The sequence below is a fragment of the Cryptotermes secundus genome, unplaced genomic scaffold (genome assembly GCF_002891405.2).
Source record: "Cryptotermes secundus unplaced genomic scaffold, Csec_1.0 scaffold39, whole genome shotgun sequence".
Taxonomy (NCBI): Eukaryota; Metazoa; Arthropoda; class Insecta; order Blattodea; family Kalotermitidae; genus Cryptotermes; species Cryptotermes secundus.
This window is the reverse complement of record NW_019723904.1, coordinates 312,910-331,073: the sequence shown is the minus strand read 5'-3', so window position 1 is coordinate 331,073 and position 18,164 is coordinate 312,910. Positions and strand designations below refer to the sequence as shown.

Genomic DNA, 18,164 nt, shown 5'->3' with positions numbered 1-18,164 from the left:
TTCATGGTTATCATTTTCTCCAAGCAAATGTCGGATTAATAACTGAGATGACGACACAGCCTTTAAATTTACTTTAATTCACTAAACACATTACTGTTCAACGTCATTTAATCGTTAAATAAATATCTACCTACCACTCGGGACTACAGCCTTGGGTGAGCCTTGGCCTCCTCTACAACCAGTCTCCACAAGCAGTGCGTGCTGCCTTAGGAATGGGTCCACGCATGATGATCCGAGGCTGGTTGTTAGGTTTCTGAACAAAATTATTTTTACAGAATGGGGTTGTTAGCCTCATGTCCTGGAGGACCAGGGTATCTCTCTTAGTCTGGACTCTACCCTTTGACCTTTCCGGCATGGGTTACCCTTCCGGTATTTAAACTACCGCCGGCATAGCTCTCCAGGTCACCGAGTCACGCAAGCCCCACCACCACGACAAGGTGGAAACACCTTTGGGGGGTCGTTAAATATATAACAAATCATTAAATAACAGATAATGAAGCGAAACATTTTACAAAATCGGAATAGACAAACATTCAGCAAGACAACTTCAACTTAACTACGTATTAAGGTTTTGGAAGTTTCTGCCCAAGACCACAATGCTAGTTATTGCCACAGCCGTTTGTAATTCCTCTCTTTTCTGAGTGGATCATGATTCAAAGAACTGGTAGTCTGTTAGATTTTGTTCGTCGGTGAAAGCCGTTGCTCCTGTTAACATACCAGCGAACCTCAATGTATACAGCACCTCTGGTGTGAACACAACATAACAGTTTGCGACCTTAGTTCACTTGTTTGTGGGTTTGGATCCCACCTCGGATGTGAATGTTACGTTTGCTTTCGTTCCATCATTAGAAGAAAAAATTTTCTGCCGTTGAAAGTTGAACATCAAAGCTACGAAATAAAATAATTCGCGTATACAAACCACAGCTTCCCTAACATTGTAAAACCGAGCAGGGTAGTACAAAGGTAACGCCCTAGACTTGCACGCAGGAGACACCTGGTTCGAATGCAAATCAATTCACCGGTTAATTCGGCGGCGAATCTTGAGTCAGTGAAATGCAAACACGTGTGGATAGGGATTCCAATGCCTCCACCATAGTCCTGCGAGTAGTAGGAGGCGACGAAAATGGAATCCAGTGCATGAGGTTATAACTGAGGCACCCTGTTCCTGGTGGATATAAGTACGGGAACATGGACCTCCAGGTTGGTGAAGTCTCCGAATCAGAGTTAGTAAAACATGGTCATGAGTCTTACGGGACTCAGACCCGACAATGATTGGCAGACCCGTCCTCTCGTCAGAGAGGATGTCCCACATCAACAAACCCGCAACCGTCTGACAGTACTAAGTCTCTAGTCATGGGCCTCAGATGGGGATTCACAAGAAGAGAGACTGGTCGACTGGCCGTCGGTCGTAACATAACCTTGACTTTGACTCTGACTTGTGAGTTAGTTCGACAGGTGGAAACCAATTAGTTCAGCTCTGGAGCTGCAGCTGAATGGTACCAGGCAGCACGGACATGTGCCACTGGACATGGAAACCGAGGACGCAACACAGTTGGTAGCCGGTACCAGGCAGCACAGTGAAGACCGTGACGGGAAACACCAGTCTGTGTGTGATAGTGTTGCGTAAAGCTGTGTATTAAGGTGTCCAATAAATCCGATTACCAATCAAAACCTCGTATGTAGTCACTCCATCACGTGATAATATATTACATGCACTTTGTCACTCATGTAAGAAACAAAGGTTTATGATTTGTTATTCTAATTCCCTGCAGATTAGTTCTTGTTAAGCTGGGGCGCGGTTCGTCTTCATCTTTCGCCTCGGTAAAACCCTGCCCGGTTTTAAATGTATTCTTCACCATTTGCAGGAAGAAACAATGGGTTGTGCCTAAGCTAACGTGTCTTGTCACTGTCTGTGTCACTACCGTGCTTATATTACAGGATAACAGGAAGGGAAACCCCATGACGTCAACAAAATATCCCTCCGCACAAATAATTTGGGGTAGCGTAAGTTTTGTTGCAAAGGGGCCAATTCAAGAAGTTAAAAACCTAGTCCATGAGCAAGCTAATGTTACTCACAAAATTCATAATCTTTAATACATATGTATGGATCGTTTTGAATTAAGAACGTTAATGTCTGAAAAGGAAAAGTATATGACATTTAACACCCTTATGACGAAATAAATACGTCAGCGAAAAAAAGTGCATTAGACGCAAGTAAGGATGTTTGTTCAGAAATTCAGGTAAAATTAAATACGTTTCACCACAAAAAAAAAGGAAAAAATATTAATATTCTTAATAAAACCGCAAGAATGTGTAAAAGTTCAAATATCTGGGAATGAGATTATACACGTACTTACTTATGGTGCAACTTTACCTTTTTACCATATGTAGAGAATTTATGTAGAGAATTGTTACTGCGCAAACAATCTCCGTTAACCAGTAGTGTTAGAAATAACATTGTTTGAGACGTCATTTTCCACAAGGTTGAAACCTGTGGAGCAATTCATATGATACGGACTAATCGCAAATTTAGGTCATGCATATCNACAGAATGGGGTTGTTAGCCTCATGTCCTGGAGGACCAGGGTATCTCTCTTAGTCTGGACTCTACCCTTTGACCTTTCCGGCATGGGTTACCCTTCCGGTATTTAAACTACCGCCGGCATAGCTCTCCAGGTCACCGAGTCACGCAAGCCCCACCACCACGACAAGGTGGAAACACCTTTGGGGGGTCGTTAAATATATAACAAATCATTAAATAACAGATAATGAAGCGAAACATTTTACAAAATCGGAATAGACAAACATTCAGCAAGACAACTTCAACTTAACTACGTATTAAGGTTTTGGAAGTTTCTGCCCAAGACCACAATGCTAGTTATTGCCACAGCCGTTTGTAATTCCTCTCTTTTCTGAGTGGATCATGATTCAAAGAACTGGTAGTCTGTTAGATTTTGTTCGTCGGTGAAAGCCGTTGCTCCTGTTAACATACCAGCGAACCTCAATGTATACAGCACCTCTGGTGTGAACACAACATAACAGTTTGCGACCTTAGTTCACTTGTTTGTGGGTTTGGATCCCACCTCGGATGTGAATGTTACGTTTGCTTTCGTTCCATCATTAGAAGAAAAAATTTTCTGCCGTTGAAAGTTGAACATCAAAGCTACGAAATAAAATAATTCGCGTATACAAACCACAGCTTCCCTAACATTGTAAAACCGAGCAGGGTAGTACAAAGGTAACGCCCTAGACTTGCACGCAGGAGACACCTGGTTCGAATGCAAATCAATTCACCGGTTAATTCGGCGGCGAATCTTGAGTCAGTGAAATGCAAACACGTGTGGATAGGGATTCCAATGCCTCCACCATAGTCCTGCGAGTAGTAGGAGGCGACGAAAATGGAATCCAGTGCATGAGGTTATAACTGAGGCACCCTGTTCCTGGTGGATATAAGTACGGGAACATGGACCTCCAGGTTGGTGAAGTCTCCGAATCAGAGTTAGTAAAACATGGTCATGAGTCTTACGGGACTCAGACCCGACAATGATTGGCAGACCCGTCCTCTCGTCAGAGAGGATGTCCCACATCAACAAACCCGCAACCGTCTGACAGTACTAAGTCTCTAGTCATGGGCCTCAGATGGGGATTCACAAGAAGAGAGACTGGTCGACTGGCCGTCGGTCGTAACATAACCTTGACTTTGACTCTGACTTGTGAGTTAGTTCGACAGGTGGAAACCAATTAGTTCAGCTCTGGAGCTGCAGCTGAATGGTACCAGGCAGCACGGACATGTGCCACTGGACATGGAAACCGAGGACGCAACACAGTTGGTAGCCGGTACCAGGCAGCACAGTGAAGACCGTGACGGGAAACACCAGTCTGTGTGTGATAGTGTTGCGTAAAGCTGTGTATTAAGGTGTCCAATAAATCCGATTACCAATCAAAACCTCGTATGTAGTCACTCCATCACGTGATAATATATTACATGCACTTTGTCACTCATGTAAGAAACAAAGGTTTATGATTTGTTATTCTAATTCCCTGCAGATTAGTTCTTGTTAAGCTGGGGCGCGGTTCGTCTTCATCTTTCGCCTCGGTAAAACCCTGCCCGGTTTTAAATGTATTCTTCACCATTTGCAGGAAGAAACAATGGGTTGTGCCTAAGCTAACGTGTCTTGTCACTGTCTGTGTCACTACCGTGCTTATATTACAGGATAACAGGAAGGGAAACCCCATGACGTCAACAAAATATCCCTCCGCACAAATAATTTGGGGTAGCGTAAGTTTTGTTGCAAAGGGGCCAATTCAAGAAGTTAAAAACCTAGTCCATGAGCAAGCTAATGTTACTCACAAAATTCATAATCTTTAATACATATGTATGGATCGTTTTGAATTAAGAACGTTAATGTCTGAAAAGGAAAAGTATATGACATTTAACACCCTTATGACGAAATAAATACGTCAGCGAAAAAAAGTGCATTAGACGCAAGTAAGGATGTTTGTTCAGAAATTCAGGTAAAATTAAATACGTTTCACCACAAAAAAAAAGGAAAAAATATTAATATTCTTAATAAAACCGCAAGAATGTGTAAAAGTTCAAATATCTGGGAATGAGATTATACACGTACTTACTTATGGTGCAACTTTACCTTTTTACCATATGTAGAGAATTTATGTAGAGAATTGTTACTGCGCAAACAATCTCCGTTAACCAGTAGTGTTAGAAATAACATTGTTTGAGACGTCATTTTCCACAAGGTTGAAACCTGTGGAGCAATTCATATGATACGGACTAATCGCAAATTTAGGTCATGCATATCATGCAAATCCTCACGCTATACAGCAAGTGCCATTACATAGTGAAAAGGTGGGGGTGTGGTGTGCTGTAAGTCCGCGGCGAATCATTGGCCCCTTATTACTCCACAAAACCTTGAACTCTGACCGCCAAGTTAATGATATACTGAATCCATTCTTCAGTCAGCTGACTGCTGAATAAAGACAATGTGGGTATTTTCAGCAAGACAGCGCTACAGCACATACGGTTAATGCATTCACGGTCGCAATGCGGGAATTGTTTGAAGACAGAATAATCAGCAGGGAACTGTGGCCTCCAAGATCGCCAGATCCCAGTTTTTATTATTGATATCTTTGGGGAAACCAAAAAGGAAAAGTCCACAAGAATAATTCTCGCAGCACTGAAGATCTGCAGAACGAAATAACACGCGTAATTTGATTAATTCTGTGGCTGTGAAAGCAGATCCTAGCGAAACTCCGATTTTCTGTGCTAAAGGTCGTAACGATTTTCGAGGACCGACCTGTAGTCGTCCCTCAATATCCCGAAACCTTTCTTCAGTCAACACAATACTCTTCGCATGCTTCTTTATGTCACACACTGAACCTGTGGCCCACAACTTTTCCACAAGCTTGGATACACACGAATTTGTGGCAACTTGCAAGTCAGAATATTTACGACGAAACTTACTAGGCTGCCCGCTACTTGAGAACCATGTTATAAGCCTGAGGTGCTGTTTCTTTGTTAGCCCTACTACTGCGTTTTTTATTGCTAGTGGGGTGGGGCTAAGTCCCTTGTACTGCGTCCACGTCTATCCTATTGTACCAGCCCCAGATGATAAGTGGGTGTGATTGTGGAGCAATTGGTGGAATGAAGATTTGCAGGGGAAACCGAAGTACTCGGAGAAAACCTGCCTCAGCGCCAATTTGTCCATCACAAATCCCACTTGACCGACCCGGGATCGAACCCAGGCCGCCGCGGTAGGAATCCAGCGACTAACCGCTTGTGCTATGGCGCGGTACTGCTGCGACTGAAGTCGAAAAAGCATTCGATACCGGTACAGTCCAACATTCGACTTTAGTTCCACATCAAGAAATAATTATCTCATGTTGCAGCATTCCGCTTCATTCAGTGGGCTATGGACATGTATTTTTGTGGCGTTTTCTTTCATATTTTCACCTCAGAATTGCATTATTTGAAGAAAATTATGGGAAAATAATACGCAGCGGAAGAGGTAAATCACTGTCGCCATATTATACTTGTTTAAACCTTTAAACTGTACGGGACTCGGACCCAGTAACTCCCAGGACGGACCTTCGGTTACCGGATGTTATTCATAACCTCTTCCTGTCTGCATGTCAAGGGCTGTCGCTTAGAATCGAAACGTGATGACTATGGACATGAGACATCACATGTGACTTAACTGCACCCATGCCACGTACTAATCTCTCTTCGCTCATTACGCACATAAATCAGCGCAAGGGTTCATACCTAGAATACTGACTTACGTAAGAAATCTCTTTACCGAATTATTAACCCTCATTAACGCAATCATACTGTCACGGGTATTAGAGACTATAGACGGGTTTTGGGTTCCATGGTTTGATTTATTGAACCTTATACATTCACAACTTGGGACTACAGGTAATACAGGGCTATCGCTGATTTACACACTTTACGATTCACCGTTACGCACGCACTAGAGTTCTCAGTCTTCACTAGTCGTATCCTGGCATCGGATTTATAACAGTCGCACTGTCACTTCAAATCAGAAATAAAGTCTTCTTTGCATAGTCTAATCCATTTCTTGTCACTTCTTAATGGCCTTCGACTGCCATCTCCAAAACTCGTCTCAATTCTAGACAGTTTACCCAAATGACCTTCTTCCTCCCTTTATAACCCCTCGGCACGGACCATGCAGAAAACACAGCCTCTCTAGTGTTGAGGCTCGGTTACTGATCCGTTGCCTAGCAATTAACGTACTATTCTTGCGCGCATACACTTCCGCGGAAATGTGTTTACCGAGTCGTTGCCTAGCAATAGGCACTGAGAGATTTTCAGAGGATTCCGAAGCCGAAACAGTTAGGATGAAACTGGCGTCTCACGATATATTCTGAGTCGGGTCACCCTGTTTCAATGAGAATTCGAGTGAGTTTCAGATCAAGCACAATGACGTCAAACTGCTAACCGTAATATGGATATATTGGAATAATTTGGTGAACCACAGGACCACAGGATGTGTACATGTGGTGTAGCCAGTGGCAAGAATTGAGTAGACTGCACATTTCACTAAACATACAGCGACTAACCGCTTGAGCTATGGCGCGGCCCATATATTAATGTAACAAGATAGTTAAATATAATATTAAGAAAAGAAAACATTGGGTGCATCCGTTTATCTATGACAATTTAAACGGAGGTGCTTATATTGTTGCGAGAGAACTTACCAGGATCCAGACTCATTCATCTCTTTGAGAAATGCTTTCCCAAGCCAAATCTATTTTGTCATGTCTAGCATAGTCTGTGTGGCGTTTGTCGTATTTACCAGGCTCTTACTCAATTAACTGCACAAAAACAAAATTGTCAGCTTCGTCAAACTTTCGTTCCATCTTAAGGAACCAATGAATTACTGACGCTCGTTATTGAACACCTGACACTAAGAAACCACGCAGAAACACAACTGTGAGAAGACTGGCATGCTATGTTGCCTGGAAGTTGAGTTTCTCAGTGTTTCCGCGAGTTGCGTTGCCGTTTCCTCAATTTGCGCTGCTCCATTCAGTAACATGTGTTCAAATCAGGCTATTAACAATTTTCGGAAACTGAGGTTGCGTTGCGGTTGCCAGTTTCCTTGGTGTACGCCCGGCCTTACGGTTGCAGTTCCTACAGTTTTCTAAACATTTCTTTTGTAAAACGACCTCATGAAGCTGATCATGTAAGCAGGGGTGGAAACAGTTTTCAAAAGTAGGCAGACGTTCCAGGTCCGAGCAGGCCTCGGAGACTGAGCAACACATAGGAATGGAACTATTAACAGTGCTCGTTCCTACATGTATGGTTGTTGAGAACTGTAGTTCTGTCGCCATGAGGCAACGGGAAGAAAGATCGATGTGACACAAACTGGACGGTGTCTACTGGCACCTACCCCCTTTCCTATCCCTGCTTGTATGACCGAGACATGTGAAGTTGCCTGTTTCTTATTGAAATAAAGGTTTCGTGTTGATGGTGCGCTGTGATCACTGTAAAGTCACGTAGCATTTAAACAGTACTGCATTAATACATCCAGTTCAACATTCACGGGAAATCATATTTCAGGTAAGCTGACGTTAATGCGAGTGTCACGTGCTAATAATGAAATCTGCTGCATAATACTTAATGACGCTCGTTAAATCTCATTGTTCTAAAGAACTGCTTTCCCCCCCCCTTTAGTTTATCATCCGGTTCGAGCCGCCATTAACCTCATGCTTTAGGCATGTGTTCTACGAGTCTGAAGGCTTAGATAGTGCATAAACAGGGGCTCCATATGTAAGATTAGAAGTTTTCACGGCGGTGATTGTGAAGAATGACGTCTTCTGGGACGTGGCGCCGTGTAGATATTGTGTAAACTGACGTTTCGGAGGAACATTGGTTTACACAAGATCTACAAGGCGCCACATCCCAGAAGACGGCATTCTTTAGGAGCTCCATAATTTGCTCTAAGTTTGTATGAAATATTATTAGGATGGTCATATCAGGAAATCTGAGGTAGGCGGGCATATAGCAAGTATGTGAGAGACGAGCAATATATACAAATTTTAGTCCTAAAAGCTGAAGGTGTGAAATCCCTCGGAGACTTAAACTTAGATAGGATGCTGATATTGAAATGGATCTTAAATATGTAGAATATTTGAGGATATGGACTTGATTAATGTGGCTCAGCACAGGGTTCAGCAGCGGGCCCTCATGAAAATGGTTAATGGCCTTTAGATTGCATACTGGGAACCTGACCATTAGCTTGCCGGGAAGGACTTTGATCCATGGCATGGATTGCTCGTAATACTAGCAGACAACTTTCAACATATTACAATATACATTTAAAATAATATGTTTCTCAGTTATTAAAAAGTAAAGTAAGTAAAGCTATCTCTGTACCAGGCCGTGAAGGCCGATAAGGTTGTGAGACGTTGAGGGTCCCACACTATCTAGACAATCGGCTCAAAGTTAAGCCTGCAGTTTGTATTTGTGTAATACTAGAAATTTAAGAACACGCTATGGGATGTCTCTCAGGATTGTAATGCCAGCAGAGACAGCCGTTGCTAGGGAAAGGCTCCGCAAACACGCCTCTTGCTAGGCAATGACCGCAAAAAAGGCAACAACAGAAGAACTGTTGGAAGCGATGTTCTCTGTGCGGCCCGTGCCAAGGCTATATAACGAGAGCCAGCTGGCACTGAGCCCCAGATGGGTGTTTGACACCAAGACATACTGGCCCACTGACCATAGATCATAACATAACTTTGACTTGATTAGCAGTCGGTCCTAGTAGAGTCCGAGTACAGTGGAGAGTAGAGAGTTCTGAGACGGCAATATGAGTTTGGTGTGAGATGGCCGCCAGCCTGCGTGGACGTGAGCTCGGAAGAAGAAGAAGAACGTCCATAGTTGCACGGCGTTACCAAGCAGCGCAGTGAAGTCTGTGACTGGACACACTAGTCTTTATTGTGATAATGATTTGTGAAGTGTAGTCACGATATGTATGTTTAAGAGTCCAGTAAGTCCGATTACTAATTCATACCCCGTCTATCGTCACTCTATCGCATGACAAAATTTTATCTGGTTTACCGAGCAAAAATACCAACCTTACAGTCTGATACATGTTGCATGTGTCTGTGTGTGCGGCTGTGTCCCGATACTGACTGTGGACGAGTTTAGTAAGTACATAGTAGTAAGGTCACAACACTTCCAACGCCATATTTACCATTATTCCGACTGCAGTAGCTTCAACACGGTGGCAGTGAGAGCTTCTGGAATCGACACTTCGATAATATTAAAAACAAAACAAACAATCTCCTTGAATTTAGTCCGCAAGCGAACTATACCGACAGAGCGACCGCTGCTTGTCGGCGAAGTCAGTGCCAACTTTTGCAGATAGAGGGTGCTGCGTGGTCAGCGCAACGAATCCCCACGGCCGTTAATTTCGGTTCTTTAGACCGGAGGCGCTTTTTCCTGGTAGCTCCTCCCGGTAATATTAATGTAAAGGTAAAGTTGTTCCAGTTCCCAAATCCAGCACCACGACATGTATGGGGTTGAGGTAGAGCTCCACGTGTTCTTAACCTTGACACTAGATGGAAGTTACTGGTGAGCTTCACGCACCTGCCGCTTTACCTCCAGGGAAAGAACTTGCGGTATCCATTGGGTATTGGATAGGAGGCAGGGCGAGCCAGAGAGCTAGAATGATCGCTGAGGAGAAGAGAAAAATGTTGGCCAGTGCCGGGAACCGAACTCCGATCTTGCGATCTGGCTCGTAATGGAGTCACTATACTAACTGAGCCTTATGTTTAGAAAATGCAACGTTTATGGAAATTGAAAGAGAAAGTAACACAACGGCCTCGCAAAATGTAAGTAAGCCTGCGTATTCTTCGTTTACGAAATTCGATACAACTGTGAGATCAGGCTCCATACGTCTTTATACGAAACACTGTTTGCGTGTGTGCGCACGCCTAAGGTGCGAAATGCAAACCCATCTCTACCGCGTCGTGACCGATACGCAACTCTGATGTAAGAATAACAACATAGAACATGTTCACTGTCAAGAAAGCAGTCTTCTGGGATTTGGCACCGTGTATATGTGGTGTTAACCGACGTTTCGGACGAACGTATCGCCTCCATCTTCAGGGTAGAAGAAAAAATGTAAGAAATCCGCAAGCGAAGAGACCGTGAGAACCGGTAAAAGCAATCTGCTTTTACTGCGCCCACTTCTGGCCTACTGTACCAGCCCCAGATAATAGGTGAGGGTGATTGTGGAGCAATTGGTGGAATGAAGATTGGCAAGGGGAAACCGAAGTACTCGGAGAAAACCTGCCCCAGCTCCACTTTGTCGACCACAAATCCCACTTGACCAGACCCGGGATCGAAACCGGGCCGCCGCAGTGGGAAGCCAGCGACTAACCGCTTGAGCTGTGGCGCGGTCTAAAATGCAGTAACTTGCGTGCTTTTTAAGTAAACAATGGATACGGATAACGATTAATGGCTTTTGGAATGCGACGCCGTGTAGTCTGATAAATAGGTAGACAGGTTTCATGGGTCAATATCTGTTTACTGAACTGCACATCGTCACACTCAAACGACATTAACCCTCACAGCCAACGCTGTAAGAATATCAGCTGTCACAAGCGACATTTTTTCCTCATTAAATTTGTGATGCATGTCAAGTAACATTGGTATACTGCGTGTGTGAGTGTTTGTATGGGTAAAGCAAGAATATAATACTGAGTGGATTATTAATAAAACAATTTTAAAACTGAATGTCAAATTGCTGCTGGTTCTCGCCAGCACAGTTATTTTTGCTTCCGCGTCACACGGGACTCACGACCATATTTTACTGTCTGACGGCTCTCGAAGACTTCACACTCTCTCCTGTCTTGAAGGCTGAGTTACAGTATATAAAAACTGAGTCCTTACTTCACAGGAAACGCATTACGTCTCCGCTACAAAACCAACCAGAAGCAATCCCTGTTTATTGTGAGAACCATATGAAACAACAGTACACTCTGAGGGCAGAATACAGAGTTGCAGTTTGTTAAAACAGGTGGAAAAAAAAATGGACTTTAAAGGGTTAATATCATTACAAATTTTATAACATATGTTGGACATTATGTTATAAACGAAGATCTTCAAGTATTTGTCATGTAAAATTACTGTATATATGAGGCATGTCCAACGCGTCGATCGCGGGACGATTTTTGGTCGATCTCATAGACCTATAAGGAAATTATACGTGAAAAGCATGTAAATTCACTTGTAATATAGTAATATGATTATATGCAGATTTTGAAGGAAAAATACGTATTAAACTGGTCTGTACTTTCAGTGTATGTTGCTTTTACAACAAACATCATGTGCCGTGTTATTTTTACCAATATTTTTGCTTAAAGCGAGGTACGACGATAGGAGGGGGTGGTAGATCACTGGCAGTTTTGACACTAAAATGTCGATCACAACCTGTTTGAAGTTGGATATGCCTGGTATATATCAATGACGAATTTTAAGTACACTACCATATTTATTTGAAATGTTGTATGAAATTATTGGATTTAACAACCTAGCGAACAGATCCCTCTCGTCAAAAGTAATTAGAATGATCAAGCCAAGGAGGATAGGATAAGCAGGCCGTGTACCACGTTTGAGGGAGAAATGGAATGCCTATAAGGTTTTGGTGGAAAAGTCCGAAGGAAAGATACCATTAGAAAGACCTAAACATAGGTGGGATGATAATATTAAAATAGTTCTTAGAGAAATAGGATGGGGAGATATGGACTGGATCTGGCACAGGATAGCGACCGGCGGAGGGCTTTTGTGATCACGGTAAAGAACCTACGGGTTCCATAGAATATGGACAAAGACCAAAAACCCAGTAATTCCGAGTGTTATAGACCATCGTATAGAGAGTGCACGAAAGCAACACGAAATGGAGAAGTCATGCTAGTCATTATGCTACATGTTTCATCTCCGAAACTACTGAAAGGATTTCATTTTAATTTTGTGTAAAGGGGTCTGTCTATAGGCCTACAAAATTTGCTGGCTAATATGAACTCCAATTTACATGAAGCTGTATCGATGCTATATATAGTGAGACTCTGAGAGCGTCGTTAAACAAACCATAAATAAATACATAATATACAAATAAGTTACTCTAAAATTGTAATTTCTCAAAAATTGCTCATCGTAAAATAAATGGCGACATTGATTATATAAAACACAGGTCTTGTTGGGGTCCACAACTGTCATTTGAAATGTTTTTATAATTACCATGAAAACAAATAATAATAATAATAATAATAATAATAATAATAATAAACAAAGAAAAAGTACCTGTAAGAAAAATACACATATGACTGTAGGGCTTACAGCATTGTATCTCTAATAAATAAACACAAAGACCAATGGAGTACACACACAATTTCAGCAGTACGCATGCAACTGCACTCAAGTATGTTGTATTAGCACACAATTTTAATTCCTTCGCCGTGTGTTGAAGTTACTACAGAATCGCTCAGGCATATACGTTGCACGATTATACCAGCAGACTACCACGTTAACGCTGAAATTCACACGCCCAGAAACATAGATCCACACTCCTAACAAAAATAACTTTAACAAAGGATTGAACTGTAATGGTTAAAACACTTACGTAATAGGAGAGCTAGGTACAGAGAAGACAGCCCACTGTTTTCACCACCAATTCTCTAACTCTACCAGTGCTTCTCCCCTTTATGTCAAACCATCCCTTCACAGAAACATTCAGTTCAGTACAGCAGTATATCCTCCGCTCCCCCCTGCTCGGCAATGTTGCTACAGGCCATGCGCACCAGACAGCCTCTTAAAGGGGATGGCTCACAACAGTGACAGAACAGAAATGGGATCTGAAGCCATTATTCTACAAAGTAGGTGTGACGACTCAAATGGCAAGGATGCAACGTAGTTTCATTACAGTGACGTGAAACTTGTAGAAACATTTAAGCGGGAAGCTTCATTGCTTGTGCTGTTCAGGTAGGACGCTTGTTCAAAAGTAAATACAAAATTTTGATTAGAACCCCGCATAGGAAGGGCTCATTTCCGAGCTGAAACGTTCAACAGTAACACGAATTTTACCTCTGACTGCCTTGCTACTGAGCCTTATGCACATACCGTCCTCAACATTTATTCTAGAACAATGATTTTTACTGATCATGAATAGCATTTAGATAGTTTCCGTGATTATAAATTTCTTCTAAACACTTCGGTTCTAAGTCTCATATTTAAGACTAAAAATAACAGCGGTTGAGAATCAGGTGCCAGAACACGACACTATTCTTCGCAAGAAAGTTAATCAGCAGATTAGCCCTTCCAAGCCTTATATGTCTCATCATCATCATCATCATCATCATCATCATCATCATCATCATCATCATCACTGGCACGACAGCCCTTTGTGAGCCCTGGCCTTCCTCAGGATTGCTCGCCATTCTTCTCCATTCGATGCTACATTCCTCCAGTTCTTTACACCCAAAATTCTTATGTCCTGCCACACACATTCTTCCCATCTTAATCTTGGTCTTCCCAGTCTCCTATTTCCTTCTGGTTTGGTGTTAAGCATTTTCTTGATGGTTCTATTCTCGCTGGCACGTATTATGTGTCCAGCCCATTCAAGCCTTTTCACCTTTATAAATCCAATAATGCCTGGTTCATTAAATAGTTTGTATAGCTCATGGTTATGCCTCTTCCTCCATATTCCATTTTCTTCCACTGGTCCAAAGATATATCAAATATGTATTATCAATACCTAACAGAAATACACTGCTTACCCATTACAGAGATCAGTCGGCTAATGCTATTTAGGTAATTAGGAAAACATTCGCTCTTTATTCTGCGAGTCATACGAGACCGGCAATCGTGCAGAGCAGGGATAGCTCAGGTTGGATAGCCGGGGTTCGATTCCCGGCAGTGGCAAGATTTTTCACTTCTCCATTATCGTCCAGACAGGCTCTCGAACTCACTCAGCCTCCTAGCTGATGGATACCAGGGGAAGCTTCCACGGAGGTAAAGTGGCTGGGGCGTGAAGCTGACCACTCACTTCCATCTGGTGCCGGGGTCACTCCCCCATATGTGTTCATGAAGTCGTGCTTAATTAGGCACAGAGAGAACTTTACGTTTTACCTTTACATATACAATAGTAACCATTTGCTCGAAGGAGTTAGTCACCGGGTTCATGCCACAGCTAATCAGTCGCCTGTTGGGTGAAATGCCCAAGCATGATCGCATGCTACAGCACTACACGAGTAAAGTTTTATCCTGCGCGTGATAGAAATTCCAAGCATTAATGCCTTTGGTCTTGATGTCAGTGAAAACTTGATCTGGTAGAAGTTGTCTCCCGTCGGATGAAGTCACATTGACCGTAACGTCATGCTGACACCGCAGTTTCAAACTTCACACGTTCATGTATATGTATAAGCGAGGCTGTATTGGTGACTTGATTTATTGACCATTTCCACCCGACTTGTAACTACAAGCAATTACTCGCATAGCGCCATCGCTATTATCCGCACTTCACAAATCACTAGAGCACACGTCAAGTCTTCTCAGTCTACTACAGTCTCCACAAGTCGTTTCCTGGTAACGGCTTCTAACAGTGGTGTTTCTTCAGCATTCGTGCTCATGTCATTGCAGGCTAGCTAATATTCCACAACTCTGAACTATTCGGAGTGAGAGTCAGGGTTACTTTACGATTGGCGGTTTACCGCCCATCACTTCGTCTTGGCACAAAGCCCCTTGAGGTTCACGACCACAGATTCTTTTCAACTGAACCCTTGCGGTCATAATCCTTATATAACATCCTCCCTGCCGAGAGGATTGGTCTGTCGTTTACAATTACTGCTGGTCCTCGCCAGCAGTTATTCTCGGGTCCGAGTTCCGCGGGACTCATGACCGTATTTTACCGCCCCAGATTCGAGATTTCACAAACATTGAGGGCCAGATCCCCTTATTTATATCCCCTAGGAACAAGGGGGCCCAGTTATACTCCCACACACTGGGTTCCATTTTCGTCGCCTTCAGTTGTCCTGCTTGTAACAGATCGGCACGGACCGCGTAGAAGACACCGTTTCCAACAGTTCCTCTATTGTTGAGTGTGGATTCATTGCCGTGGGAACATGTTTGTTTCGCGGTCGTTACCTAGTAAAGGGTCCACACTCTACAATATAATGTTGGTTGATTTACTGGGCGCCACCTGAATTGCTTCAGGTATTGCGATAAGTGTGATCCACACAAGTTTAATATTGTGCGTTATTTATTATATTAAATTGCACCGTGGTCGGCTTGCTACGTATGGAGCGGGCGCCAAAAACTCCCGANTCTTTATGTCTAATATGTGAAATTTATAATATTGATGGTTATTGTAATAATGATAACTAATCTTGCGATCGGGTATCACTTACCCCCGCCAAATCAAACCCCTCACGTGTGGTTATTATTACGTTACAGAGTGTCGCCTTTCAAGTCTTGTCCAGACTAATGCTTTCCCATTAGGGAGAGGGCACACCAAGGAAACTGGCAATCGCAACGCAACCGCAATTTCTGTGGATTGTTATCAGCCTGAGTTGGGCAGATGTTACTGTACGGAGCAACACAAATTGAGGAAACGGCAACGCAACTCGAGGAACGACTGATAAACTCAATTTCCAGGTAACGAAGCATGCCAGTCTTCTCACAATTGCTTTGCCGCGTGGCTTCCTAGTGTCTACTGTTCTGTAACGCGCGTCATTTGTTTTAAGGGTGATGGCACACCAAGGAAACTGGCAACCGGAGGGCAACCGCAATTTCCGATAAATTTCGCCGATTTCCAGCAGGCAACTGGTTTCCAAATTAGCAGGCGTACTCTTAGGAAACTTATGTTTGATAAGTTGCTCACATCATCTTAAGTGGGTATGTTCGTCCGACGTAATGCATGATTGTATTTTTTAATTTCGTGTTCTTACATTTGCAATGGAAGATATATATTGAATCTGTCATAATATGGCGGTAGTTGAGATCGGTTGAAGCGACGCGAGAAGAGAGGGCGACGTGAGAAGAGAGGGCGACGTGAGAAGAGAGAGCGACGCGAGAAGAGAGGGCGACGTGAGAAGAGAGGGCGACGTGAGAAGAGAGAGCGACGCGAGAAGAGAGGGCGACGTGAGAAGAGAGGGCGACGTGAAAAGAGAGAGCGACGCGAGAAGAGAGGGCGACGTGAGAAGAGAGGGCGACGTGAAAAGAGAGAGCGACGCGAGAAGAGAGGGCGACGTGAGAAGAGAGGGCGACGTGAAAAGAGAGAGCGACGCGAGAAGAGAGGGCGACGTGAGAAGAGAGGGCGACGTGAAAAGAGAGAGCGACGCGAGAAGAGAGGGCGACGTGAGAAGAGAGGGCGACGTGAAAAGAGAGAGCGACGCGAGAAGAGAGGGCGACGTGAGAAGAGAGGGCGACGTGAAAAGAGAGAGCGACGCGAGAAGAGAGGGCGACGTGAGAAGAGAGGGCGACGTGAAAAGAGAGAGCGACGCGAGAAGAGAGGGCGACGTGAGAAGAGAGGGCGACGTGAAAAGAGAGAGCGACGCGAGAAGAGAGGGCGACGTGAGAAGAGAGGGCGACGTGAAAAGAGAGAGCGACGCGAGAAGAGAGGGCGACGTGAGAAGAGAGGGCGACGTGAAAAGAGAGAGCGACGCGAGAAGAGAGAGCGACGTGAGAAGAGAGGGCGACGTGAGAAGAGAGGGCGACGTGAGAAGAGAGGGCGACGACCATAAAGAAAACACCAGGATGTTAATTCATTTGTTTTAATGAAGGTCGATTTATTTTAATCAGGAAATATCACGTTCACACACGATACGAAATGTTAACATACAGTACAACTATTTTAGCAAGATAGAGGACACCTGATGATGACAGTATACGGCCGAAACATGTAGTGTGGGAGAAGGGTGACTATACAATAAGTTTCATTTAAGACGGAAATATATGTGCAATGAATGATATAGTAATGCAACAGGATGTTTAAATACAATATTATGGAAAGATAACATTGGGTGCATCCGTTTAAACTGAAGCGCTTATATTGTTTCGAGAGAACTTAACCTGGATCCAAACTCCGACATCTCATGAGAAATTCTTTCCAAAGCCAAATCTATTTTGTCCTGCCTAGCATAGTCTGTGCGGCGTATGTCATATATACCAGGCTCTTACTCAATTAACTGCACAAAAACAAAATTAGCAGCTTCGTCAAACTTTCGTGCCATCTTAAGAAACAAATGAATCGCTGTAGCGCGTTAGAGAACAGCTGACACTAGGAAACCAAGCGGCAACGCAATTGTGAGAAGACTGGCATGCTCCATTGCCTAGAAGTTGAGTTTCTCAGTCGTTCCGCGAGTTGCGTTGCCGTTTCCTCAATTTGCTCTGCTCCATTCAGTAACATGTGTTCAACTCAGGCTGATAACGATTCTCGGAAATTGCGGTTGCGTTGCGGTTGCCAGTTTCCTCGGTGCGCCCTCGCCTATACAATCGAAACGCGTTCAGGCGTGCAACCCACAACTTGGTGCCCCAGATATCCGAAATTTGTGTACGTGTGTAAAACATGCACATTTCTAGATTCCAATGGGAGCCGTAATGAGGCAACGTTCACAGCATT

General features: G+C 43.5%; 2 protein-coding genes across 2 annotated transcripts in view; one reads left to right on the top strand and one right to left on the bottom strand.

The window, feature by feature from the left end:
• The window catches only part of LOC111861909 (ATP-binding cassette sub-family G member 1), a 148,385-nt gene extending 135,065 nt beyond the window's left edge, over positions 1-13,320 (bottom strand). The window contains exon 1 of the mRNA XM_023846860.2: positions 13,170-13,320. The gene's annotated coding sequence lies outside the window, so the exon portion shown is untranslated. The remainder of the gene's footprint in view (positions 1-13,169) is intronic.
• LOC111861921 (trichohyalin) lies at positions 3,464-17,286 on the top strand. The gene is made up of 2 exons (XM_023846886.1): positions 3,464-3,475; positions 16,555-17,286. The coding sequence occupies exons 1-2, from the start codon at positions 3,464-3,466 to the stop codon at positions 17,284-17,286; spliced, it is 744 nt and encodes a 247-aa protein (XP_023702654.1).
• The last annotated feature ends 878 nt before the right edge of the window (positions 17,287-18,164 follow it).